General features: G+C 56.6%; 2 protein-coding genes across 2 annotated transcripts; both read left to right on the top strand.

The window, feature by feature from the left end:
* The first annotated feature begins 10,518 nt into the window (after window positions 1–10,518).
* Window positions 10,519–11,376, top strand: LOC132594590 (melanoma-associated antigen 8-like). The gene has a single exon (XM_060292995.1). The coding sequence runs from the start codon at window positions 10,519–10,521 to the stop codon at window positions 11,374–11,376; it is 858 nt and encodes a 285-aa protein (XP_060148978.1).
* Window positions 11,377–15,957: 4,581 nt separating this feature from the next.
* LOC132594485 (paraneoplastic antigen Ma6E-like) lies at window positions 15,958–18,438 on the top strand. Its single transcript, XM_060292117.1, has 2 exons — window positions 15,958–16,633; window positions 16,829–18,438. The coding sequence occupies exons 1-2, from the start codon at window positions 15,958–15,960 to the stop codon at window positions 18,436–18,438; spliced, it is 2,286 nt and encodes a 761-aa protein (XP_060148100.1).
* Window positions 18,439–27,414: the final 8,976 nt, after the last annotated feature.

Genomic DNA, 27,414 nt, shown 5'->3' with positions numbered 1-27,414 from the left:
CCCATTTCTTCTGAATACTATCACGTTTTCAAAGCCTTCTAACACCTAATAAGCACAGAAAAGCCCCCTGGAAATGGAAATGTTTAGAAAACAGAGAGGAGCCAGACTGGGGGACAGAAAGGATCCAAGCCCTGTACACAAAAACATTTCTGGGGGCTTTTCTGTCCCACTAAAGTGTTGAGTTTTCTTTTTCATTACTTTTTTCTTCTGTTTTTTTTTTTTCCCCCTCCTAGGGATTATGGTCCTTGCTCACCCTCTGCTTAGGGTTTTACAGGAGAAAGCCAGACTGGGTTGGGGAAGGGCTAGCCATCTCTTGCAAATGCAGGTGGCTGGCTTTGGGGAACTTGGGGGATTTTGAAAGTGCCTTCCCCCCACTATTTTTGTTTTTTTCTTGCGGTACGCGGGCCTCTCACTGTTGTGGCCTCTCCCGTTGCGGAGCACAGGCTCCGGACGCGCAGGCTCAGCGGCCATGGTTCACGGGCCCAGCCGCTCCGCGGCATGCGGGATCTTCCCGGACCGGGGCACAAACCCGCGTCCCCTGCATCGGCAGGCGGGCTCTCAATCACTGTGCCACCAGGGAAACCCTCCCCCACTATTTTTTCTGTTGTATTTTGAGTGTGGTGTTGTGGTGCGGGGTTGGGAATGGAATGTGGGTGGGTGGGTAGGGGTGCTGAGTGAAATGTCAGGGTAAATGAGAGAGCATGTTCCCAGCAGGAGCTCGCAGAGGGTGAATGATGTTGGGTTGGAGATTACTCAGATTGAGGCAGCATCTTTGGAGGGATTGGAACTTCTCTTGCGTATATTTCTGCTTCAGAATGTTTGACAATGGGGACTCAATACATCTGTCTAGGTCACATGCTGAGTTGATCACTAGACACAGTGCAAGCACTTGGTGAATGAAGACTAGGGTTTGGAAAGTTCACCATCTGATCTAGAATAGCTGTTGTGAATCAGTATACTGATTCTTGCTGTTTGTCAAGTGCATAGTAAGTGTCAACGAGCTTACCCACACATCCCATTGTTGAACCCTCACAAGAGTCCTGTGAGCCAGGGAAGGCAAAGTACATTGTCCCCAGTGTTCTGAGGGGGAAAAAATGGAATTTATGTACCACGCTTGAGGACATGCATCCAGTGAGTGGTGGAGCCACCCCACTTGCTCTTCCTTCTTCTTGTCCTCATAACTCTGTCAGCTGAGGTGCTCCCCTGTCTCTCCTCCCTTTTACAAAAGGGGGGTGCTCCATCAGGTTCTGCTTATGTGCCAGGCATCAGACCTCATCCTACAGCACCTGGAGCATCTCTGCAGAAAGAGACCAGTGACCAGCCAATGAGTGTGAACCGAGCACATTGAACATAGGCACTGCTCACCCGATGGGGCTCCTAAGGGAAGTGGGCAGTAGCCTGCATGCCAATTTGCCAAGCAGCTCCATTTCACTGACAGAGGAGGTGGGGGAGCAAGATTTGCCAAGCACCCAGCTTATGTTCCTCCTTCCTCCATAGGCAGAGCCTCTACTGCAGCCCCTCAGCCACCTACGCTTTTAACCGTGTTCCTATATTTGTGTTTCTGTGTATACCTGGGTGTGTGTCTGCATCAAGGTAGTTCTGCGTGCACATACAACCACTTGAGAAGCTGTATAGTTCTATGTACATCAGTGTAAATCTATATTGGTGTGTATAAGATTGTATATATAAAAACATGTAGATGCACATATGTGTGCATGTGTGCACCCCTATGAAAGAGTGTGTAAACTTACAACTTACGTATGTGTGTGCTTGTGTGTACACACATGGGTGTATTCTGCATGCATGTGTATAAGTGCATGTGTGCATACCTCTGTTTATTTATCTGATTTGAATAGGTGTGAAAGGAAATACGTGTGAAAGCATATGCATTCCTTTTTGGTGGCTCTTCTTGAACCACCAGAATTCCCTTGGCCTGTTCCCACATAAGGGGGGCCGTATTTGGCCGAGCTACTTAACTGACCATTTCTTTCCAATTCCCTTGTTCCAGGGAGCGGTGTCTCCCGGTCCCCATCCACTCTTCTCCTCGTCCCTCCACCCATCTGTGCTGTCTCCTGGACGGAAGATGCAGAAGAAGTGAATGTAGTCCCAGGAAGAGATAATTTAGTGCCTTGAGGTAGGAAATGCTCGATCATGGGCTAGGATGGGAGTTCAGAGATTTTGCTTTGTCCTGGAAGGACGTGTTTGGCAGTAACAAAGGTAGGGGTTGGGGTGGGGAAGCCTTGAAGATGCAGTAAGAACAAAAATATGATGTACACAATGGGATGGGAGAGCTAAAGAGCTGGAGAGGAGGTTGTATATAGCCTTTATGATTCATCCTTTTATTATAATCACCTTGTAAGTCTGAAACGTGTCAGGGCGGAGCCAGCTGCAAGCAGGTGGGTGGTATGAGGAAACGGCTCAGGGGATTGGCTGCTAGCAGTTGGAGGCAAAGAACCAAAGGGCACTTTGGTAGCCCATCCTGGGATGGTTGTTAATTGCACTTCAGCCTTGGATTTGGATTTGTAGTCCAGAGCTCCCTACTTCCACCCCCTCCAGGGAAAGAATAATCAGAGGGGTGAGAGGGCTGACCAAGGAGAGAAGTGCAAAGGAGCCCTCAGGGGCTGACTACCTCGATCAGCTCAGCTTGTCTCTTCTTCATTTCTATACACACAGCATACAAATATAGCATCCTAACACACCCACAGAGACCTACACAGTAACACATACATGTATACACACATGGGCACTCACCTTCAGCAGCATATACATATATACACACAGATATGCACAAACACATACAGCCACACATACGTAAGTTCACACGCAAAATCACACGTTTACCCTCATATCCACACACAAACACACACATACACACACACAAATCTTATGAGACAGCTAAAAACAAGAAAATTGCTGCTGGAATATCAAAGATAGCCTCTTTCTTTTTGGACACCCCTCACAGAGAAATCAGGTTTGTGGGGAGAGCAATGACCTCACATCTGAAGCTCCCATCATGGCTATTGAAAGCCTTGCTTCCTGGGGCCTAAACATTGGTTGATTGATTTGGATTTGGGTTTCCAGGACCCAGGAGTGCCTTTGAGCCCTGCAGGAGGCAAGCAGTTCATTTGGGAGGAGATCATACAGATAGATTGGAGGAGTGGGGACAAAAAAAGAAGGTTTTAAGATGTATCTGGTAGAAATGCTCAGGAAGTCTTCAGAGTGCAGAGGAAGGGCAGAGAGGCCAGTTGTAAATATCTCTACAGATCCATGTAGCTAGATATAATATTATACTTTAAAAAAAGAATACCCTGCCCTAGTGTGCTGCAATGAGAGCAGTTGAACTACTGCGGCTCACACTGTGTGAGAGTGAGTGTCAAGGTGGAGGCGGAGGTTTGGCAACGACACCTTATCAGAAACTTGAACCTTTGAGTTTGCCATAGAATTGGTCGTTTTAGCCTGAAAATTGCCAGATCTCCCCTGTGTCATTCTCTGTGTGTTCTGTCGTCAGTGTCGTGGTTGAGCCCCACTCTTAGCTGCCCCCCGCTGTACAAGCACGTCGCCCTCCAGCTGGCTGCCTACACCCCCCACCCCTGCACTCCTCATCTCACACCCACTAACTCAATCAGGGTCTGTGCTAACAGAGAATTTGGAGCTTGGGCAGAGGGAAGGGTCTTGCTTAGTCTGGGATGGAGCAGCCCAGACTTTATTTGTCTACCCACCTTCTCTTTCTTTACCCCCGAAAATTGCTCCTCTACCACTACCACGGGAAGGAGACCTCTGTGTCTTTAATGTGTCAGTTTGTTGTGGGGATGTGTGACACGATTCCTACGAAGTTCTTGCATGTGCCACTGTGGGGCACCTTTGCAGAGATAACAGACAATCTCTTGGGTCTTACTGGAGCTTGTCAAATGTATTCTTACAATCCATGTCATCTTGTTAATAGCAAGGCTGCAAAGTGTTTGCACATTTAGACCTGAGTTTTGCTGAGACTGTGGCCATTCCTAATGAAGTTTCCTTATTCTGTACATAAAAGAGCTAACCCTTTGAGCTATTAACTAATGAATGCATTCACTAAGCTATCCACCTGCATGGTACCCTGCTGTGGTGATGACCACCAAAAGAAATCATGACTTGTCCTACTGAAAGTGCAGTGTGTTTGTGTAGGTTGTATCATGTCCTGTGATCAATATGAAATCTTTATTATCAGTGTTAGGTTTTCAGGGTAGGGAGCGGGGAGGGCGTTACAGTGTCTCCCTGATATACTTCAATTATGAAATACCCCCAGTTGGTCAGGGTCACCTCTGATGACTCAACATATGTAAGACTTTGTACCCACCATCTTGCCGGACTGCATCTCTGGGGTCAATAGTCATCAGTGGAAGTGAATTCTTCAGAGGGCAGCCAAGGCAGTGCCATTCTGGAAGCAGATGAAATACAGTAAAATCACACACGTGCAGGGCTTCAGGAGTGGTGCTGGGCCCAGGCAGTGAAAATCAAGAAAGAAGACCAAGACCCATGTGTCCTGGATGGTCTGTCTGGCAAAAGGGCCCAGAGCAGCAGAGAGCCCCCAAGATGACCCAGTTCCCTCTTTGTCTTCATTAAATGCACATTTTTGCATGAAAAAGACCTTGACCAATCCTGACTTTTAAAAAGGAAAACATGAAGAAACATAAAATTATGCTTCTGAAAATATGCTGAAATAAAGGTTTGTAAATAGCCAAAAGGGGAAAATAAATGTATATAATTGCAAATACACATACATATGAGTCATTGCGTTTCCTCTCTATTATGTTGGAAGGGACCTTCATCTGGGTCCAGGAAGCCTCTGTCTTCCATTCATCACCTTTGCCTCCCCACAGCTTTGCACACCCACCTCCCCATACCCTGGGATATCTGAATCCATAGTTTTCAAGAGGAGGGGAAATAATGATGTCACAGTTGAAATTAGTTTATGGTCTTGCAAAAATCATTCTAATTATTTAAGACAAAAATTTTAAAACACGGCAAGTCATTGTGGTGTCAAATACAATGTGCACACTTATTTCCATTCAGGGGAGCGGCTGGAGGAGAAAGGTCTTCATAAAGAAAATTTTTTTAAATCTCCATTACCAATGTGGATGTGCAGAATAAAAAGCAAGACAACCCTGTAGAGGTGGGAAGAACGGTGTGCTCAGGTTTTAAAAAGTTTGCAGAGTCACATTAAAACATCCTGCTGATGCTGCAGAAGGTCATTGCTGTGGCCCACATTTGTCAGTGTGCCCGCCTGCAAGCACCTTTTGTTGAAAACCTTGGACTTGCAGCAGGAACCCAGACCTAATGTCTCCTCCTCTGTGGTCCCTTTTGTACCCAAAGCAGGACAGGAGAGCTGTGCATTCACACCCAACAAGTCTGATCTGCCCAAGGGTCTGGGGGCTGGTGTTGTCACAGGGACATACAGAAAGAGAAAATGCAGTTGGGGGTAAAAGGGTAGTTTTCACAGTATGTCTGGAGTAGGCCCTTAGCTACTGAGTTATTTTCTGCTGGCTAATTTATTGCCAATAACTCAGGTTCTGAAACTGGCCTGCAATCCCAGGTGGAGTTGTGACCCTTGAATCGTCCTACTGTAACTTGCTACCCAACAACTATACAACCACCTTAATGGATATGGCGTAAGAGAAGGGGGATGTGGTCTCCCTCCCCATTTACAGCTTCCCTAACTCTCAGGGTGAAAGAACCCTTGCTACAACTTCTCCAGGCTTTCAGCAAGGTCTCTTCCCAGCCTCCCATGTTGGCTCAGCTGCCTCTGAGCCCTGGCAGGGCCTCCAGGGACCCCTTAGTACTGCCATGGTGCCACTTCCCCCAACCAGGTCTCTCCCAAGCTGCCTTCCTGATAAGACTCTCAAGGGAATTACTAAGGTATACAGGACTGAGGAAGGATTATTTTACTTTTTAATAACCTTAAGCACATTTTTTATACTGATATGTTTAATAGCAATAGGGGAAAATGGGGAAAAAAGAAAGTGAAGATCAAAAAAAAAAGTAATGGGGGGACTTCCCTGGTGGAGCAGTGGTTAAGAATCCGCCTGCCAATGCAGGGGACACAGGTTCGATCCCTGGCCCAGGAAGATCCCACATGCCACGGAGCAACTAAGCCCGTGTGCTACAACTACTAAGCCTGTGCTCTAAGCCACAAGCCACAACTACTGAAGACCGCACCTAAAGCCCCTGCTCTGCAACAAGAGAACCCACTACAATGAGAAGCCCGCATGCCACAATGAAGAGTAGCCCCCTGCACACTACAACTAGAGAAAGCCCGTGCACAGCAACGAAGACCCAATGCAGCCAAAAAAATAAATAAAATTTGTTTTAAAAAAGTAATGGGTGATGAGGACCTATTCCTCACGGGACTCAAACAAGTTTCTCTCCAATGGTCTAGAAGCAACTCAGGGACTGTACAGTGAGCAAGGGCCATAATTTGAACATAAACTCTGCCAATGGCCAGGCTAAGAGTTGCTACAGTAGAATGCAGTTCTGCATCCTTGACTGTAAATCTCTCAATTTCAATTACAAATCATCTTCTTAGAGAGTCTCCCTTTAATATCACATGAGGGATGGAGGTTAAAAATTTATTGGAAATAGTGGACCCCAGCCCTCCCTTCTGTCTGGAATTCTCTGTGTGCCTTTAGGCAAGACCCTGTTCATTAGGGGGCCTCTTCGAATCCTCTTCTTTCCCAGCCCCAACCAAGGAGCCAGCCCATTTTCACCCCAGGCCAGGTGCACTGCTTAAATCTCTGCCTATTAGGAAGATTTTCCATCCCTGCTCTCTTTCAATAGCACTATCCATTTTCAACTTGTACCCACATACTGCACCAGCCCATGCTTAAACCAGCCAGAGCCTAAAGAAACTCTATATGGTCATAGGTGCAAGCTGGGAAAGGGGTGCTGGTGCAACTGTAGTGGGTGATATGGGGATCTGAGCTATCTGCTCATATAATTATTTGAACCCTCTGGTCCTGCTCAGGCTGGAACAAGCCAACACTACTATCCCTGCCATGCTGAATCACTGGATGAGAGCAGCCCAAGGGGGAAGTGTGACCTCATTGCAAACTCAACTGGGGCTGGCAAGCAACTCTGCCCCCTACAATAGGTTCTCTTGCTGGAGATCTGAGTGGCATATCTACATCACCACAAGACAAACACATCTTTCTATTGTTAATGTTGGTCTACCTCTTTCAGGATACAATTTTGCACCTACCCAAAGACCACCTTGTTACTATGGTTGTAGTTTGGTGTATGCCAGGGATCCAGGACAGTCCCCATCCTGACACTATCTCCATAGAGGAATACATGAATGCTTTGCTAAGGAAGTGAGACACCCACCTTCCTTTCCAATGAGCAGAAAACACTCTACCCCATCACACAACCAGACAATAGAATAACGAGTGAACCACAGAGAGTAAGGGTAGGTATTCTTTCATGAAATTATATATATACATATATATGTGTATATATGTATATTACATATATACACATATATATTCTAAAAGTACACTTGGTAGAGATATAAAATGTACTATTTACTAGAAAAGAGGGTTCAGAAAAAAAAATCATTTCAATGGACAATGTAAAGTTAGACAACCTGAAAACAACAGGACTTCCCCAAATCCCACCACGCAGCCTCTTCCGTGTAGAAAAGAAACCTTGTGAAACAACAGGTTTCCAAAGTCTGCTGGCTGGTGAGGAGCCCCGAGGGGAAGGTGTGCGGTTCTCTGTGCTCCCCCCACGGTCATGGGCACGGCAGCCCCCCTTCCAGCATCTGTGCTGGGACTGCAGCCTTTCTCTCAGGGGTTGAGGAGGACCCTCCTGAGTGAGGATGGAGGGGTCCAGCAGGCCCGGAACAGAGGGTCCCCCAGCATGCAACTCCACCCGTACTGGGACTCCTGGGGCACCCCGGGCCGGGCTATCAGGCTGCCCATCCCCCCCCGCCGCCCCCAACTCCTCAGGGATCTCGGGGGTTCAGAGGCTCGGTCTGAGGGGCACAGTCTCAGGTGGGCAGGGGGAGGGGCCCAGGTGCTGCCTGGAGTCGAGGTGAGGACCAGAGGAGGACTGAGGGCCCCCAGGGGGATGCATCTGCAGCCCTCCCAACAGCCCTGGGAGCCCCCCCACCCCGGCATGCTGTCCGGATGGGACTGCACTGATCCCCCTGGGAGGGGCAGGGAAGGGCCTGGGTCAGGGAGGCCGGGGCCAGGTCGGCAGAGGGAAGGAGCCCAGCCCCACCAGGAGTCAAGGTACAACCGTGAGGGGGACTCGGAGGCCGCAAGGCATCCAGGTTGGCCCTGCTGTCAGCCCTGAGAGACCGCTGGCTGGGCTGTGGGAATAAGCGCCACCCCCGACCCCCGCTTCCCTCTCAGGGGTCCTGGCTGGGGAGGGCCTGGGTCTCAGGGGACCAAAGTCAGGTGGGCGGGGGATGGGCCCTACCATCTGGGAGGGAAGGTGAGTAGCCAACGGAGGGCTGAGGGACCCCCGTGGGATCATCTCAGCCCTGGGAAGCCCTGGGCTTGGGGGCCTGATGTGTTGTCCATAGATTCCCCCTGGGGGTCTCAGGACAGTGAAAGCCTTGGTGTGAGGGTCCGGCCTCGGATCAACACAGGGGGCGTCCAGGACCTGCCAGAGATCCAGCTGAGGACTCTGAAGGAAGACAGAGGGGACCCCACAGATCCCTGCCCCTGCCATCAGCCCTGGGCGGTCCCGGGACGGAATGAGCACTTGGAAAGGAGTTTTGACTTCCGCATCTGGGTCTCAGAGACACTGGGGACCTGGTATAAGGGGGGGGGGCCTAAGGTGAGTGGAGGGGAGAATCACAGGTCCTGCTGGGAGTCAATGTGAGGCCCCTGAGGGAGGACAGAGGGGACCCTGGGCCCCAGATCAGGGTAGGCCTGGGAGGTCATAGGGCAGGAGGACCCCTTGCAGCACTTCCTGACATCCGGGTCCCAGAAAGAGTGGCGCCCCGGTATGAGGGACGGGGCCTCAGGTGGGCAGAGGGGAGAATCCCAGGTCCTGCCGGGGGTCAGGGTGAGGACCCTGAGGCAGGACTGAGGGGACCCTGGACCCCAGAATAGAGGGGACCTCAGAGGAGCTCGCCCATGCTGTCAGCCCTGGGAGGTCCCGGGCAGGGCTGACTGGACGTTGCAGGCTCTCACCTCTGCCACGTGGTTGGGGATGGAGGCGTCTAGGGATGCGAGGACCTTGGTCTGAGGGGAAACATCAGGGCAGCGGAGGACGGAGTCCCAGGACCTGCCAGGGGTCAAGGTGTGGACCCCGAGAGAGGACTGGGGGGAGCCCAATCCCCGGAACAAACGGGGGCCCACAGACATCTGGCCTGACCCAACTGTCAGCCCTGGAAACCTCGGGCAGGACCTGTCTCACTGCCCCCTCCTCATTTCCAGATGGGTGGGCTCAGAGAGGAGGAAGCCATGCTCTGGGGGTCTGGCCTCAGGCCCCGGCAAGGGTCATGGAAAAGACTGGGGAGACCCCTCCTCACACAGAGTACTTAGAGCCCAGCCGGCCCTGCCCCTTTTGTCACCCATGGGTGTCCCAGAATAGGTGGGAGCATTGACTCCCCGTCACATCCTCTCCTGGTGTCTTATGGAGGTGAGGCCTTGGCTGAAGGAGATTGGTCATAGTCAGCAGAGGGAGCTGTCCCAGGCCCTGCAGGGTGTCAAGGTGCAGACTGAGTGGACCACCCATCGTCCCAGCACAGAGGGACCCCACGGAGTTTGGCCACCCCTTTTTGTCCCCTGTGACCCCTGTTAGCCCCTGGGCAGGTGTGGCCAGTATTCGGGGCCCCTCACTTCTTGTTAGTGCAGGGAATTTGTTTGAGAATTTTGACTCAGACAGCAGACAGAGGGCCCAGGCCCTGCCAGGGGGAAGGGGAGGCCCTGCCCTGAGTGAGCACAGAGGGGGCCACCCATGCCAGGACAGTGGGAACCTCACAGAGTAAAGCCCAGTCCTCCTGCCAGCACCGAGGGGCACAGGGCTGTGCCACAGTGTACACAAGAGGTGCGCCCTCCATTCCTCTTACAGGGGCTCCAGGAACCGGGAGGCGAAGGCCCAGGTCTGAGGACCGTGTCCTCAGGGCACAGAGCAGAGGAGGCCCAGGCAGCGCCAGGAGCCAAGGGGAGGTGCGTGCCCTGAGTGTGTACCCAGGGGCTCCCCCTCCCAGAACAGAGGGGACCCCACAACACCCAAGTCACCCCACCGCCCTGACAGCCCCAGAACCTGGGGCCGTGCTGGCTGCACCCTGAGGAGCCCCCTCACTTCCTTCTTCAGGTTGGCAGGGGACAGGCCACCCAGGAGGAGCGCCCCTGTGAGGCCCGAGGGCAGCCCTTAAGACGAGACCTGTAAGTGGCCTTTGTCAGAGCTGCCCAGGGTGCCTTTCTCTGCCGAGGCCGCTCACACCCCCTCTCTTCCCCAGGTACGAGGTCCCCTGCCCACACTCCCGTGGGCGGCCCGACCCCAGTAATCAGGCCCCTGGTCGAGATGAGTGAGCTCCGCCAGCCTGAGGCCGACCTTGAGGCCCCAGTCCCGGCCCAGGGTCCTGTGGAGGCGCCGCTGCTGGGGGCTGCGGGGGAGGAGGCCGCATCCTCCTCGTCCTCCGCCTCCCCCTCGTCCTCCGCCTCCCCTGGCGCCCCCTCCTTCTCCGCCTATGCCGAGCCCTTGTCCCGTGAGGCACTTGTTGCGCTGATGGCTGACCTGGTGGGGTTCCTGCTCGTCAAGTTTCGTACTGGGGAGCCGACCTCCGAGGCGGAGATGCTGAGTACGGTCCTCCGGGAGCATCGGGACCACTTCCCCGTGGTCTTCTGCCTCGTTTGCGAGTGCCTGCAGCTGCTGTTTGGCGTGGACGTGAAGGTGGTGGACCCCCGCGAGCGCACCTACGTCCTGGTCCCCACCCTGGGCCTCACCTGGGATGCAGTGCTGAGGGCCGGGCAGCGCACGCCCAAGGCCGGCCTCCTGGTGCCGGTCCTGGGCGTGATCACCCTGTTCGGTGACCGCGCCCCTGAGGTGGAGGTGTGGGGAATGCTCGGCAACATGGGGGTGTGTGCCGGGAGGGAGTCCTGCATCTATGGGGAGCCCAGGGAGCTGCTCACCAAAGTGTGGGTGCAGGAGGGCTACCTGGAGTACCGGCAGGTGCCCCACAGCGACCCTGCCCGCTACGAGTTCCTGTGGGGTCCCCGGGCCTACGTGGAGACCAGCAAGTGGCAGGTCCTGGAGCATCTGCTCAGGATCAATAGCATGGATCCCAGGTTCTTCCCATCCGTGTCTGCAGGGAGCCTGAGCCAGTGCAGCAGCCAGTCCCACGTCCAGCAGCTTCTCCTGTGGGGCAGGAAGGGGGGCTGATCCTTCACTCTGAGTTTGAAGAGGGAGCGGTCAGCCTTCTAAGCAGTGAGAGCCGGGCGAGTTGGGGGAAGCCAGTGTGCAGCATTTTGGGTTCCTGTTGTGTATGTTGACATGGACTTCCATGTCTGTTTTCTTTAGGAATTTTTCACATATTGTCTCATTTAAAAGAAGGCTTAATAAGCTTCAGTATCTAAGTTTGCAAATGACATTAATCACACATGTATTTGCACTAATTCAGTTCAATGACAAGAGTTTTGCAATTGTGTAAAACAAATTGTAAGATTCCCATATTATTTTGTGATGGTGAACGAGATAACATGGCATTGGAATAGGAGTTTACTTGGAAATGTGAAAGTAATTAGCAGTACAACTGAAGGCCACCACGTTGTTCCTCGGGACACCCCGTCGTCCACTCAGTGGTGGGTACCCTGCTGTGGGACTTTCCTGTTCCAGCCATAGGGCAGGGCCAGGCCCCGAGCATGTGGGCCAGAGGGGGAGTGGCTGACCTGGGGGAGCGGGCATTGCTGGCACCCATCTTCCTGGCGAGACACCACCCGCAGGGCCCTCAGGAAGGGAGGCAGTGGGGGGATGGAGGGCCGCCAGGTGGGGTGTAGTGGAGGCACATTGTTGGGGACACTAGTGGGGGGGTCGTGACCCCCAGACTCTGGTGGCTGTTACAAGTTCCTCTCTGTGTTATCATGCCCTCTGTTCAATGGTTTCAGTCAAAGTTTCTCTTAGTAAAGTTCTCTGAAAGTTTCAGCTGAGTCTGGCCTCTGCTGTGGGCAATGGAGGGAAAGGGATGCTGCAGGTGAGGGCGGGGGTCAAGAGTCCGATTCCTGCTCAGCACCCGTGGGACACCCCTCCAGTGAGAGGGTAGGGTAGGCACTTTGCAGACCCAGAGATGGTGAGTGCTTTTTTCCATTTCATAGGTGAATTGTAAAGTTTTAGCAAAAACTGATAATTGCCTAAAAAGGCAGTAGAGAAGTTAAAATGTAAATGAAAACCTTGATTATCTCAGCAGGAAAAAGGGAACATAGGAGCAACAATAGTTGGACAGACACTGCTATGGACTGAATATTTGTAAACCTCTCCCCCTCATTCACCTGTTAGATTCTAACCCCCAAAGGGATGGCATTTGGAGGTGGGGCCCTGGGAAGTGATTAGCCCATGAGGGGGGAGCCCTCATGAATGAGATTACCTCCCTTATAAAAGAGGCCCCAGACGGCTGCCTCATCCTCTTGTGCCATGTGAGAAGATGGCTAGTTGATACAACTAGACAAGAAACCAGTCCATATAAAGAAGAGCTTTATTACTATTATTTATTACTCAGCCGTACAAAGGAACGAAATTGGGTCATTTGTAGAGATGTGGATGGATCTAGAGACTGTCATACAGAGTGAAGGAAGTCAGAAAGAGAGAAACAAATATCGTGTATTAATGCACATATGTGGAACCTAGATAAATGGTACAGATGAACCGGTTTGCAGGGCAGAAATAGAGACACAGATGTAGAGCACAAACATATGGGCACCAAGGTGAGAAAATGGTGGGGGCGGGCGGGGGGTGTGATGAATTGGGAGATTGGGATTGACAAATGTACACTAATATGTATAAAATGGGTAACTCATAAGAACCTGCTGTATAAAAAAATACATAAAATAAAATTCAAAAGTTAAAACAAACCAAAGAAATAAGAATAGGTTTATGACATTATCAATCACAGTAGAAAACCACCTGTAAAGACAAATGGACGTACTTGCCACAACGGGCTCTGCATCGCCAAGTTCGCTCCCCCAACTCCGCAGCCTCGCAGGAGGCCTTCCTATTGGTGGAAGGCCAATGGGCGTGTCTTTTGCTTCCGGAGGCGCCAAGCCTTGGGACCTCAGGCCCTCAGTGCGCATGGCTACTGCTGCTTCCGTAGCAGAGCGCCTCCTCACGTGCTCTTCTGATCCAACCAGTTTCTCGGTAAAGAGACGTCTAGAACTTTCTCCCTCATCTTCCTGGGGCTTCCGGGAGCACCCGGAAGCCCACGTGGCGTTCGCACAGAGTGCCTGGGACAGTCGGCGGCACAGTTCCTGGCTGCTCTGCTGAGACGAGCTCTTCAGCCCCTCGTGAGCGGGACTCCGGAGCCATCCACAGAGTCAGAGCGAGTCAGGAGACAGGCGGGGGCTTTGCCGGGGGCTGGACTCCGCAGGTACCGGGGGCCCCGGGAAGGAGTGGAGGTCGGGGGAGGGCTACGGGCTGCTCGGTTGGGAGTGGGGGAGCGGCGGCGGAGGGTAGCGGGCTGAAGGGGGGCTGAGGGAAGGGTCCCCCAGTGAGCGGGTCAGAGGGGAGGACCGCTGGCTTCCGGGGTGGCTGGTGGGGGGCGTTCTGGAGTCGGGGTGCAGAGGGTGGGGCTAATGGCTAAGCGTGGGGGGGGGCCTGAGCGGAGGGCTTCCTACTGGTCAGGTGGGGCCGGCTTTGGGGGCCAGAGGAGAGGACGACTGGCTGCGGGGGTTGGGAGGACGGGGAGGACGGGAAGGGCGGGCCCCACCCCCGGGGCCGAGACGGGAGGGGAGGGCTAACGGCTGCTGCGTGTGGCGGGAGGAAGGGGGAGCTACTCCTGGCTGAGGCGGGGGTCGATGGGGAGGACTCCCGGGCGCGGGTGCGGTAGGCGTTAGGGGAGCTCCCGCCGGGGTGGGGCGTGGGGTGGGGGGGGAGGACGCTCGTGGCAGTTAGGGGGCTCCGGCTCCCGGGTGGGCGGGGGCAAGACGGGTGGGCTTTGCGTCTGGGGTACGAGAAGCGAGAGCCCCTGGCGCTGAGTGTGCTCGGGGGAGGACTCCCCGGTGTGGGGAGGTGAGAGAGGCAGTCTGACCTCTACGCATGGCGGGGTGCCCGGCTTCCAGGGCCCAGAGCGGAGCGCCACCAGCTGGTGGGTGGGGGAGGGTATATGGAGGGGATGTAGTGCGAGGGGTCGGGGAGGAGCCGCCTGGCCACGGGGGGGCGTAAGTGAAGCTGAGAGGGGGAGGCGCTGGGGCTGCTGTGATCCGGTGGAGGCTGTTGGCCATGGCAGATGGATTTGTGGGGGTCCAGGGAGGGGCTCTGGCCCACTGCATTAGGCATCGAGAGCTTCAGGTCGCCTCTGTCCGGGTGGCACAGGAATTGCAGAGGTGGGTGGGCAGGGCAAGACCCTGGCCTCCACACAGAGTACACAGATTCTTTACGAGGGTGCTTTGCACATTCACCCGGACACGCCATACCAGAGTTGTAAAACAGTCTCCATAAATTTAGCAGTATTGCAAGTTTCCATGATAAGTTTTCTCATCACGGGGGAATTTTATTTGATGGTACTAATGATAATATATCTTCAAATATTGGGAAACCCATGGATCAAAGAGAAAAATCACAGGGGGACTTAGAAAATATTTCCAAGTGAATACTAAAAAAGCACAACTTACCAAAATTAGTGGGAGGCAGCAAAAAGCGACAGGAGGAAACTGTATTCCTCTAAACGCTTCTGTTAGAAAAGAGTCAGGACATAAAATCAGTGAGCCAACAGTCCATTGAGAGATGCTAGAAGAAGAAGAGCAAAGGAAACATAAAATGAAGTAATAAGAGAGCTAAGAGAGGAAATCAGTGATAGAAAGCAAATTATGGACACGGTGAACGAAGCCACGCACTTCTTTCAAAAGAGCAAGGAAACCGAGAAAGTCCTACAACGATGAATCACGGAAACATAGAAAGAACGCTGATCCCCAATATGAGGAATGAAAGAGGGCCAACGTTACGGATCAGATGTACATTAACAAAGAGGATATAGGGGAATATTATGGGACATTATGGAAATGTTTATGCTAACAAATTGGAAGACTTGAAAAATTCCTTGGGAAAAAGGCAGCTTCCTAAAACTGAGGCCAGAAATGTAGAAAAGGTGACGAGCCTTCTATCTGTCTTTTTTAAAAAAATTATTTTATTTTATTTTATTATTGTTTCTTGAGTCGTACACAACAAGTGCTCTTTTGTTATTATTTTTAAATTGTATTTTTACTTTGGGCTGCGTTGGGTCTTTGTTGCTGCGCGCGGGCTTTCTCTAGGTGCAGCGAGCGGGGGCTACTCTTCGTTGCGGTGCGCAGGCCTCTCATTACGGTGGCTTCTCTTGTTGCAGAGCACGGGCTCCAGGCATGTGGGCTTCAGAGGTTGTGTCACGTGGACTCAGTAGTTGTGGCTCGTGGGCTCTAGAGCGCTGGGTCAGTGGTTGTGGCGCGTGGGGTTAGTTGCTCCGCGGCTTGTGGGATCTTCCCGGACCAGGGATCGAACCTGTGTCCCCTGCACTGGCAGGTGGATTCTTAACCACTGCGCCACCAGGGAAGTCCCTAGCCTTCTATCTTGTAAATAAATGTAATTTATAAAAAAAGTTTCCTAAAGTCAAACAAACCAAACAGGGCAGGGAGGTGCTCCAGGCTGCTGCTGTGAGGGGCACTAGGGTGGGCTGTGTGGCACAAACATGATTCTCTCCTCTTTGCACCCACAGGCCGATTCCCACACTTCAACAGCCTGTGCACACCTGTTTGATCGCTTCCCCCCACCCTCAGGTCCTCAAAGATGGCGATGGCTCTGGCGGTATTGCGGGACTGGTGCAGGTCGATGGGCGTGAACGCTCAGCGATCTCTGCTCATCCTGGGAATCCCAGATGACTGCAAAGACCAGGAATTCCAGGAGGCTGTGCAGGCTGCCCTGCGTTCCCTGGGCAGGTACCGAGTGCTGGGCAAGGTCTACAGAAAGGAGCTGGGGTCGAGTGTTGCCCTGGTCGAGTTTGCTGAGTGTTTAAATCGAAGCTTGCTCCCCCGCCAAATACCAGGCAAGGGAGGGCCCTGGACTGTGGTCTGCCTGCCCCAGGCCCCTGATGCTGATTCACAGGATAGACCCAGTTGCCCTGCGCAGCCCCAGGGACAAGCAGTGGTTGGCAGGGCGGGTGAGGCAGGAACTGCAGGTCACTCAGGAACTGCAGGGGAGGAGGAGGCTGCAGGGGAGGCGGGAGTCGCAGGTATGGAGGGAGACACAGGTGAGGAGGAAGCCTTAGGTGAGGAGGGAGCTGAACATGAGGAGGGAGCTGCAGGTGAGGAGAGAGCTGAAGGTGAGGCAGGAGCTGCAGGTGAGGAGGGAGCTGAAGGTGAGGAAGAAGGTGCAGGTGAGAAGGGAGCTGCAGGTGAGGAGGGAGCTGAAGGTGAGGAGGGAGCTGCAGGTGAGGAGGGAGCTGAAGGTGAGGTAGGAGCTGCAGGTGAGGAGGGAGCTGCAGGTGAGGAGGGAGCTGAAGGTGAGGGAGGTGCAGGTGAGGAGGGAGCTGCAGGTGAGGAGGGAGCCTCAGGTGAGGCAGGAGCTGCAGTTGGGGAAAGATCTGAGGGTCAAGCAGGAGCTGAAGGTGAAGCAGGAGTGTCAGATGAGGAAGGAGCTGCAGGTGACGACGGAACCTCAGGTGAGGCAGGAGTTGCAAGTGAGGCAGGAGCTGCAGGTGAGGAAGGAGCTGCAGGTGAAGCAGGAGATGAAGGTGAAGCAGGAGCTGAGTCAGATGAGGAAGGAGCTGCAGGTGAGGAGGGAGCTGAAGGTGAGGAGGGAGCTGAAGGTGAGGAGGGAGCTGCAGGTGAGGAGGGAGCTGCAGGTGAGGAAGGAGCTGCAGGTGCGGAAGGAGCTGAGGGTCAAGCAGGAGCTGAGGGTCAGGCAGGAGCTGAAGGTGAAGCAGGAGCTGAGTCAGATGAGGAAGGAGCTGCAGGTTACAGAAATGTTGCAGGCGTGGCAGGACTTCTGAGTGTGGCAGGACCCACGGGCGGGGCAATGGCTGCGCCTGAGGAAGCAGTTGTGACAGCGGCAGGCGCCATGGGTGAGGCAGGGCCCGGGACCCAGCAGTGGAGGCAGGCCTTGCAGCCCGTGCTGGACAGCATGGGCTACCAGGAGCTGGGAACCTTCTCTGGGATGGAAGAGCCGGGCCACGGGGAAGGGTCCTCTGAGAGCTGGCTGGAGCAGGCCAGCCACACGCTGCACCTGTGGGGCCACGTGTCTGAGAGGGAGAGGAGGAGGAGGCTGGTGGAGAGCTTGCGCGGCCCCGCGCTGGACCTCCTGCGTGGCCTCCTGGCGGAAGATCCCGAGCTGGCTGCCCAGGACTGCTTGGCCGCGCTGGTGCAGGTGTTTGGGAACAAGGACCCCCGGGGGAGTGCTCGGCTGAAGTTCGTGACCTGTGCCCAGCGGCCCCAGGAGACTCTCTCTGCGTACGTGATGCGCCTGGAAGGCCTGCTGCAGTCGGCCCTGGAGAAGGGGGCCATCCACCCGGCCATGGCGGACCAGGCACGCGCCCGGCAGGTGCTGACACGGGCCCAGCTGAACGACACGCTCCGGGACACGCTGAGGAGGAGGCGGCTGATGAGGAGGCCTCCCGGCTTTGCGGGGATGCTGCGGCTCATCCAGAAGACCGAGGCCTGGGACGCCGACCCGGCTAGCAGGGAGCACTTCCCAGGGCAGGAAGAGGCCCGTGTGGACGTTGCAGTCCTGGCAGCAGCCGCCCAGGCCACCCCGGCCCATGAGGCCATCACCGCAGGCACCACTGCACATGGTGAAGATACCACCGCCCAGGCCGCCCGTTCCAAGGAAGGGAGCGTCGAGGACCACCCGGCACGTGAGGAGGCCAGTGCGGCAGTTGCTGGCACTGCCAAGGCTGGCAAGGCGGCCCCTGAAGACCATGGTGCCACCAGGGCAGCCCCTGAAGACCATGGTGCCGCCAGGGCAGCCCCTGGCCCTGGGGAGACCAGCAACGCGTCCACGGCCACTCAGGAAGATGGAAGTGCTGCCGCCCCTGCGGGCCTAGGTCAGGCAGGACCCTCAGATGCCCCCGGAGTCCCCATGCCTGGCCGGATGGGCAGTGCTTCCCCGGTGGCCCCAGGAGGTCCTGGCTGGGAGCCAGAGGGCCTCGCCCAGGCAGAAGGCCAGGAGGCCGAGGAGACCCCCGAGGAGGGGCTCAAGCCCATCCCAGAAGAGCCGGGAAATGAGGACGGGGCTGCAGAGATGAGCCCCCCAGGGTGCATCTCAGGCCAGTAGGCTCAGCAGGTCCCGGGGCCCCCAGGCTTGGAGGCAGGGGGAGGCCAGGCCTGGCAGCCTACTGGCCCCATGTTAGGGGCCACTCCAGGTGCCTGGGCCTCCCTCCTGAGAGGGTCCCCTATTCATCATCCCCTGGGGCAGGTTGCTCCCTGTACTGGCAAGCCCAAATGTGTCCCTGTAGGCCCCAGAGGGACCCAGGTGTCAAGGAACCCCCCAGCCCCCGCTCCCCTCCCCCCAACACACACACCCTAGCCATCGTGCCCCCGCAGAGCCCTGAGGTGCGCCACGTGCCAGCCAAGGCTCTGGTCTCTGTGGGCCAGTGTCGTGAGCTCAACATGTGCTTTCTGGGCATAGATTCAGGCCCAGCGCTGCCTGTTGTTGTGGAAATGTGCATGTGTTCTCCTCTGAGCAGTTCCCCCAAGCCCTGCGCGGCGTGGAGACCCCGAGCCCAGTCCCAGGAGCCGGCGGGAAGGACGGGATGGACGAGGTCACAGCCAGCGCCCACCCCAGGACCTGGGAGCCCACCTGCGACCTTCAGAAGGAAGACCTTGACCAGGGCTGCAGGAGGTCTGCGGGAGGACCCCAGGGCTTGTGTTCTGCTGGGTCACCCCGTTGTTCCTCGGGACTCCACGTCCCCGGCTCGGTGGCGTGCGCCCTGCTGTGGGACTGTCCTGTGCCCGCCGTAGGGCAGGGCCAGGCCCCGGGCATGTGGGCCAGAAATGGAGGGTCTGCCCTGGGGGGAGCGGGCATGGCCGGCGCCCATCTTCCTGGCGAGAGGCCACCCGCGGGGCCCTCAGGAAGGGAGACTGTGGGGAGATGGAGGGCCGCCGGGTGGGGTGTAGCGGAGGCACCTTTTTGAGGACCCTGGGTGGGGCCGGGACCCGTGAGCTCTGGTGGCCGTTAGAAGTTCCTCTGTGTGTTGTTATGCCCTCTGTTCAATGGTTTCAGTCAATGTTTCTGTTTAATAAATTTCCCTGAACGTTTCATCTGAGTCTGGCCTCTGCTGTGGGCAATGGAGGGAAAGGGCTGCTGCGGGTGAGGGCGGGGGTCCAGAGTCCAATTCCTGCTCAGCACCCATGGGACACCTCTCCGGGGAGAGGGTAAGGTAGGCACTTTGCAGACCCAGACATCATGAGGGTTTTTCTTCCAGTTCATAGGTGAATTGTAATGTTTTAGCGCCCTTGACCGTGGGCCGCGTCTCGGGCGATGCTCGTGCTTGAAATCATGGGTGCTGTGCACGGCCCGGAAGGCCAGGGGACACACAGGAGGACTTCTGACCTCGTGGGTCACACGTGGGTCCGTGCACGTCTGCCTGGCCCGGGGGCTCCGGGACCAGAAGGCCGTGGCCGGTTTGCACGAGCGCTCGGCCTGTGGCTCTGCACCCGTGCACGAGTGTCTTCGTGCCCCCTGTGATGACGGGCGTGAAGCAGGAGGCTGACATGCTGACGGGCCTGCCCTTTATGATGTCACTTCCTGGCTGGGCTGTGCTGTCACCCCCGAGCAACCGGAGCACTTCTGTGAGGGGCTGAGCGGGAGTGTGAGCCCAGGGTGCTGCCGGCCGCGCTGCACTGTCCCGTTTACGGGGCGGAGGGGCACGCCGCGCTCCGCATGGCTGCGGACGAGAAGGGCCCCGCCGCGGGCAGGGCACCCGGCTTCGGCGAGGCGCCTCTTCCTCCCGACACAGCGGCTCCGGCCCTCGGCTCAGGGAGCTGCACCCCCCAGTCCCTCGCCCTGGACCAGCCCGTGCCCGCGGGGCACCCCGACCTCAGGCTGCTGCCTGGAGAAGCCGCTTTCCAGGATTTGACGGAAGAGCCTTTGTTGAAAAGGCCTCGCACCGCCTGCGAGGCCGTGTGGGAAGGCAGCCTGCTCTCCCACCCCTTTCCCAGGAAGCTGTGGACGATCGTCCACAGCAGTCGCTTTGCATCCATTGGGTGGAATGAAGACGGGACTTGCATAGGCGTCAACAGGCCGCTGTTTCAAAAGGAGGTTTTGGACAGGGACGGCCTAGACAAGGTGTTCAAGACAGAACGTGTGGAGAGCTTCATCCGCCAGCTTAACCGCTATGGATTCAGCAAAGTGTACCAGGACATGCACACGTCCCTCTGCATGACCAACCTGTCCACGAAGGAGCGGCCCGCCCACGTCCTGAGCGAGGTAAGGAGGGTGGGGGACGGCGGGGGAGGAGCCCTCTCCAGGGGCTGAGCCGCTGGGCCCGGGGGTGGGGGGCGGGTGCCAACCCCGGGGCCGCCTGGGACGGCTGCAGGCGTGTCGGGAGAGCTTCCTTTAAAGGTGGTACTTGGGCACCGGCGTGACGGCCGGAGCTGGCAGTGCCACGAGCTGTGTTGGGACGTTGTTATGGGGGGGACCCGAAGCGTTCTCAGCACAAGGACGTCACTTCTCTCCCTCCTCCTTTTCCCTTTGCTGTGTCTGTGTGAGGTGATGCGTGTGAACTGGACCCCCTGTGGTGATCATTTCACAGCACACGCGGGCAAGGCGTCATCCTGTACTCCTGACACGTGGGCAGTGCCGCTCGTGCCTGACACGCAGTCACAGCGGGGGACAAGAGGACACTGCTGCAACGCTGGCCCTTCCCGTCCTCCTGCTCGGGGACAGTGGCCCGCCGGGGGGAGGGGGGAGGTCTGTGTGCCCCCTTGACTCCCATAGCTCCAGAGCATCACTTGAGTGGGGGCGCAGGTCCTTTCCTGGGAAGCAGTCAGCGTCCCCGGTCTGGCCCCTGGAGGTGCTGGCCAGGGGGCGATTCGGACACTTCCTTAGAAAGCTACCGAACCTTGTTGCAGTCTCGTACCTGCAAACGCCAAGTCCCCTTTCGTGGGCCTTGTACTCGTCCTAAGGGGCCATTTTCAGTCATTTTCCAAGGGCGAAAGGTGATGGTGAGTGAGCGAGTCTCGGGGATGTCAAAGCTGGGGCACAGCGTCCTGCTGGGACCGGGTCCCGCTTTCTCCAAAGAGGCCCTGGGTCGGCTGGGGGAGGGCGCCCAGGGGCCCAGCCAGGCGGCTGCTGCTTGCGAGCAACTCTTTTGTGACTCGGGGTTTCCTTTTCTCTCTCAACCGCGACCTCAGTTACACTTCTACCACAGTCCCCTGTTTCAGAGAGACTGCCCGCACCTCCTGGTGAGGATGAAGCCGAGAGTACACACTAAACCAGCATCCGGGCAGGTGGACGGCGAGCCGGCAGCCCCGGGGCACCTCCCGGCGCCCAGCGCCGCGGAGCCGCAGGACGGCCTCCCACCGTATCCTGAGCACATCCAGGGGACCCCGAGCTACCCGCAACTCGACCATGCCTCCGCCCTGGCCAGGACTGACTCTGTCGCTCCGGCCCCTCCTTGGACAGCAGCCGAGCCCCCCACGCCGGATCCCAACGCGCAGGTTCTGGTCCCTCTAGTCCCTGTCCTGGCAGAGGTGGCCCAGCCAGCCGAGGTCCCCTGGCTCTGCTGCTCCTGGCCTCCCGCCCAGATGAGTCCTCCCTGGCCCGTGCCGGGCCTGGCCGCCGCACCCCCCCCAAGTCCTCAGCCTTCCCCCCCACCGCGCAGCTCCCGGGGGCCGCGCTGCTGCCTCTTGCGCATCCTGGATGCCCGAGGTGGCCGCCAGGCCTGCCGCCTACCTGACCTTGATCCGTCGGCCCCTGAGCCCCTTTGCTGCTGCTGCATGGGCTCCCGCTGTTTCCTGGAATACCCGACCCCTCCAGGCAGGCCCACAGAGGACCCTGACCAGGCAGACCCTGCAGACACACGGAGGTGGTAACGCGGCCAGAACCTTGCAGGGCAATAAAGAGCACGGGGACATGAGAGCGATGTTCCACCCAACACATGTTTGGCGCCTCCGTCCTGGGCGTGGCTGAGCAGTTGAGTCCCCTCAGCAGGAAACGATGACAGGTGACAGCCCACCCCCGGCACAGTGCGGGCACCTAGCAGCTAGCCAGTGAAGCCCCTCAGACGCCCTGTGTCCACCCACTAGAAAGACCCTTGAAGGGCTTGACAAGCACAAGGAAGGCCCTGGCACCCGCGGCTTCACAGTTGCGGGGGCATCGTGTCCAGCAGGGTCTCGATTTGACAGATGAGAAGAGCTCAGGCCTCCCCTGGTCAGAGGCCTGAAAAGAGCCCTTACTGTCCTGAGACGCACAGGTGTGGAGGTGACGGTCCCTGGCAGGGGCCTGCGGGTGTTCAGTTTGGGGATGCTCTGGTGTCTGGACAGCAGGATTGAGGTTTGCTTTTCACTGCGGGTCCTGCGTCTGGAGACATTTTCCTGGTTCTCTTTTCCTTGCCTTTCGAGCTAAACACTTCAAGGGCGCCATGCTCCACCACCCTCTGGGGGCTGGGGTGTCGAGCTTATACCGCGAGTCCTTGTGGTCAGCGCCCAGTGGTGTGTACAGAGCACTGAAGGCCAGGGCGCACCCCCAGCTCACAGTTGCTGCCTCCACGTGTGGGGGATGGGCTGGGGGACCTGGCCAGGACTCTGTGGCTGTCACAGCGATAGGGCGACATCCCCTCCCAAACACTGCTAAGGAGGGGGCGGGGAGCGGGAATTGCCTAGAGTTCCAGGGGTTAGGACTCCATGCTTTCACTGCGGTGGCCCGGGTTCAATCCCTGGTCGGGGATCTAAGATCCCCCAAGCCTTGTGGGGTGGCCAGAAACACAGAAAAGAAAAAATAGGTGGGTTGGGGGAGGAGGGGAAGTAGACCCAAGGTACCAGGAATGATCCAAGCACCAGCAGCCAGAGGAGCCCCGGGTCTGCCCGGGTGAGGGGTGGTCCCATCTGCCGCTCCCGTCTGTCACAATGCAACAGCTAGTGCACGTCAGGGGGGTCTCTTGAGCAGCCCAACAGCAGTGCCCCAAATGAACGATGCAAAAATGGACAGAAGGGATGGAAGAAACCGGTCTACAGTAGAAGTGGGAGACTTCGGTCCCCCCTGTGATGGATTCAAATGGATCCCCCAGCTCCCACCCCAACCATTAAGTCCACCTGTTGCAGTGCTAATCCCAAGGTGCATGTATTTGGAGATAGCGCCCTTGGGGAAGTCAGTAAGGTTAAATGAGGTCACAAGGGTGGGACCCTAGTCCGACAAGAGCGGTGTCCTTTGGAAAAGAGGAAGAGACACCGAAGATCTCCCTCCCTCCCTCCCTCAGCCTCTCTTCCACCCTCCCAACCTCCCTCCCTCTCTCTCCCTCCGTTTCTGTCCCTCCGTCCCTCTCTCTCTCCATCCCTCCCTCCCCCTCTGCCCCCTCTCTCCCCGCTCCCTCTCTCTCTCTCTCTGCCCCTACCTTCCTCCCCCTCTCTCTTTCCCTCCCTCGCCCCCCTCCCTTTATCTCTCTCCCTCCCTCCCCCTCTCTCCCTCCTTCCCTGCTCCTTATCTCTCTCTCCCTTCCCTGTCTCTCCCTCCCTCCCCCTTCCCCTCTCTCTCTCTCCCTTCCTCCCTTCCCCTCTATCACTCCCTCCATCTCTCTCTCTCTCTCTCTCTCCTCTCTCCTTCACTCCCTACCGCCTCTCTCCCTCCCTCATTCCCCTTCTCTCTCTCCTTCCCTCCGTCCCTCTCTCTCTTGCTTTCGATTCCTCCCTCCCCCCTTTCCTCCCTTTGTCTCTGCCCCTTTCTCTCCCTCCCTCCCTGCCTCTTTCTCTCTCTCTCTCCCTCCCTCCCTCCTTCCCTCCCTGTCTCTTTCCCTCCCTCTCTCCCTCCCTCTTTCTCTCTCTCCCTCGCTCCCTCTCTCTCCCTTTCACTCTCTCCCTCCCTCCACCTCTCTCCCTCCCTCCACCTCTCTCCCTCCCTCCACCTCTCTCCCTCCTTCCCTCCTTCCCTCCCTTTGTCTCTCCCCCTTTCTCTCCCTCCCTCCCTCTTTCTCTCTCTCTCTCTCCCTCCCCCACCACTCTCTCTCCCTGCCTCCCTTCTCCCCCACAACCTGTTCAGAGAAGCAGCCAAGTGAGGGACCAAGAGAAAACCAGCTGTCTGCGAGCCAGGAACAGACGCCTTCCCTCACCTGAAACTGCACTTTCCAGCAAGTTGAGGTTGGACTTCTAGCCACCAGGACTGGGACCCAGTACATTTCTGTAGTTTTAGCCACCCCCTCTGTGGGACTTTGCTATGGCAGCTCTAAGCAGACTAACACAGCCTGCTTTCATTATGGGTACAGCGACCAGAGAGCACCGCAGTACGGGAATCACAGATTTGAACAGCACTGTACAAAGACTAGGTCTCATGACATGTGTAGACTATTAGCCCCAAGAACAGAGTAGACACGTGCTCGAACAGAGTAGACACGTGCTTGTCAAGCGTACCTAGAACGTTCTCCAGGGTACTCCACGCGTCAGGCCACACAGCATCCCTCAGTAAACTTAAGGGGATACAAACAAAAGGGCTGAAATCATACAAAGTATGTCCTCTGGCCAAAATAGAGTGAAATTAGACCTCAATAACAGAAGGAAATGTGGGAAATCTGCAAAGAGAGGGAAATTGAGCCGTGCGTCCCCAAATAACCGCATTAGTCTGGGACGATGCCAAATCCCACAGCACAGGATGAGGGGCTGAAACAGCAGACACAGATTCTCACGGTGGTTCCGACCAGGAGGCCGAGAGGGAGGGTCCAGCAGGGGTGGCTTGTACTGCGGCCGGTCTCCTTGGTTGCAGGTGGCCGTGCTCTTACCGCCCCTCACGTGGTCACCCTCTGTGCACGCACCCCCAGCCCCTGCCTTCTCTCCTTGCGTGTGCTGATCCGCTCTTCCCTCAAGGGCACCAGCCATCTTGGATTAGACCTCATCCTAATGGCCTCATTTCAACCTAAGAACCACTAACTCCAGTCACAGTGACATTCTGAGGTTCTAGGGGATTGGGGCTTCAACATGCAAATTTTGGGGGGACGCAGTTCAGTCCATAACAATAGCCCAGGGAACGTACAAGACATCACAAGGGAAACTAGAAAATACTTTGAAATGAAGAAAACACATACCAAAGGCCCCAGGACTTATGGCACGCGGCCAAAGAGGCACTTGGGACCTAAAGCTGCAAACACCCGTGTTCCAATGGAGGCGACACCTCAGATCAACCGCCTCATCTTGAACGGGGACAAGCGAGAAGACGAGGAAGGCGAGCCCAAGCATTCTGACAACAAATGTTCACGAGAAAAGAAAAACTGCACTAATCCACGTACGCGGGGATCCCAAGACGTGCACTGGTCGGGAATCCTCACAACATGGGGGAGGGCGCATCCTTCTTACACACTCAGTAACAAGAGCTACAGCCACCGACCACTTCATTTGCACAGGCTTTTTACAAGCAGGTCACATCATGGGGAAACCCACACCAATGCTTTTGCCTGGTACTGTTAGGAGGCCCATTTTACAGATGGAGAAATCGAGGCGTAGGGAGTCTCCATGATTTGATCAGCTTGTCACTAGAAGGACTCTTATTCAAGCTAAGCATCATATGCGTGCAAAGACCCATCCCCGCACTGGCCTGACCTGTCTCCCCAACAGTCAAGGGGGATTCAGCTGTCCTCCACGGGGTCCTACTACCTGACGCCTCAGGCCACATAATGGAGAAAACACAGGGAAGCCAGGCATTAGTGCCCATGAGAGCCTGACACTGGATTCTGCCCACGTGGCCTCCCCAGCCCCATCAGGTCACCATCTCTCGTGAAATGGACACGAGGGCCAGGGAGGAGGGTGAGGGTCTAGGACTGAGGGCGTGAGGATGGAGAAGGGTCCCGGACATGGGGGTCCGAGGCACGGCCCTCTGAAGGCGGCTCCTATGCTCAGGCTTGGGCCCTGCTCTCTCCTTCCACTGCCCACTCTGCTCCCTTCTGTCCCAGCGGCGTGGTGGCCCCACGTTCTCCTGCAGGCTCACTTCCCCGGGCACACTGGCTGTCAGGCAGGCGGCAAGCCTGCATTCAAAGCACGGGGACCGCCGGGCTGGAGGACTCTCCGCATCCCCACGGGGCGTGAGTGTCTGTGCCCTTCAGGGCCCTGCGGATGCACCTCCTCCTGGATGCTTGCTCACACGTGGCTTTACACCCTGCTGCTGTCTTGTGAATGTCACTTGGCTTCACACCCTGCATCCCGCCACCAACCCAGCCCTATGCTGTGCCCAGCCCCAGCTCAGGGACCACGGACAGGCACAGGCCCAGGCCCGGGCCCCCGCACTTGCTCACAAAGGCCCCTAAAGCAGCAGCCGGCGATATTTGCCACAGAGGAGGGTAGGCGAGAGCCAGGCGGGAGGTCAGCCCTTTGCCAAGGAGGCTGGAGCTCAGAGCAGACTTTAGCTGGGGCTGGGGAATGGGGGCTTCTCGGGAAACAGGGCCACGGCTGAGACAACTCACACCAGCCCCTCAGGGGGCAGGCTCAGCGCACGTAGAGAACGTCAGAGCTTCCCGCTGATGGGCAGCAGCTCCCGTGTGCCCTGCCCCGCCCTGGTCAGGACTGGCTGTGTGCCGGGGTGGTGTGTGCTCGTCCAGAGTCTACTGGGGAGGGTGCTGCTGCCCCCCTGAAAAGTGCCTCCCTGAATGTCCCTGGGGCGCTCTTGGCATGTCCCGGCCACTGCTGCGCCGCCTGCCACGGCCGTCCCTGGGCTAGCACTGCCCCCCATCAGTCAGTTCACTGCACGAACGGGCACTAGGAATCCCTGCTTTCCCCCGGTAGTGCCCCACGAGGTTCTGCTCCTGGAGCACCCGTTGTCCCAAGAGCACCCATTTCCTGCTGGGGTCCAGGGCTGCAGCTCACCGGCAGCGGCATCTGCTCCCACCTGCCTCCCCCGGCCAGCCCAGGGCAGGTCAGATGGGATCTGGTGGGTGCTGTTCCTTCCACCTCTCTGGGGCGGCTGACCCTCTTCACAGCCTGCATCACCGGGACCCCAAAGCCCTCTCCTGCCTGGCTCCTTTCCAAACCCTCATGCGGGTCTGCAGGTGGCTGGGGCCTGGGGGAGCGTCCTGGGGACCACCCCTGCCATCTGCTACAGCCTGTCCCTCTGCTCAAA

Source organism: Globicephala melas, chromosome X, assembly GCF_963455315.2.
Source record: "Globicephala melas chromosome X, mGloMel1.2, whole genome shotgun sequence".
NCBI lineage: Eukaryota > Metazoa > Chordata > Mammalia > Artiodactyla > Delphinidae > Globicephala > Globicephala melas.
The sequence above is the reverse complement of the archived record's forward strand: the minus strand, read 5'-3'. Positions and strand labels throughout refer to the sequence as shown.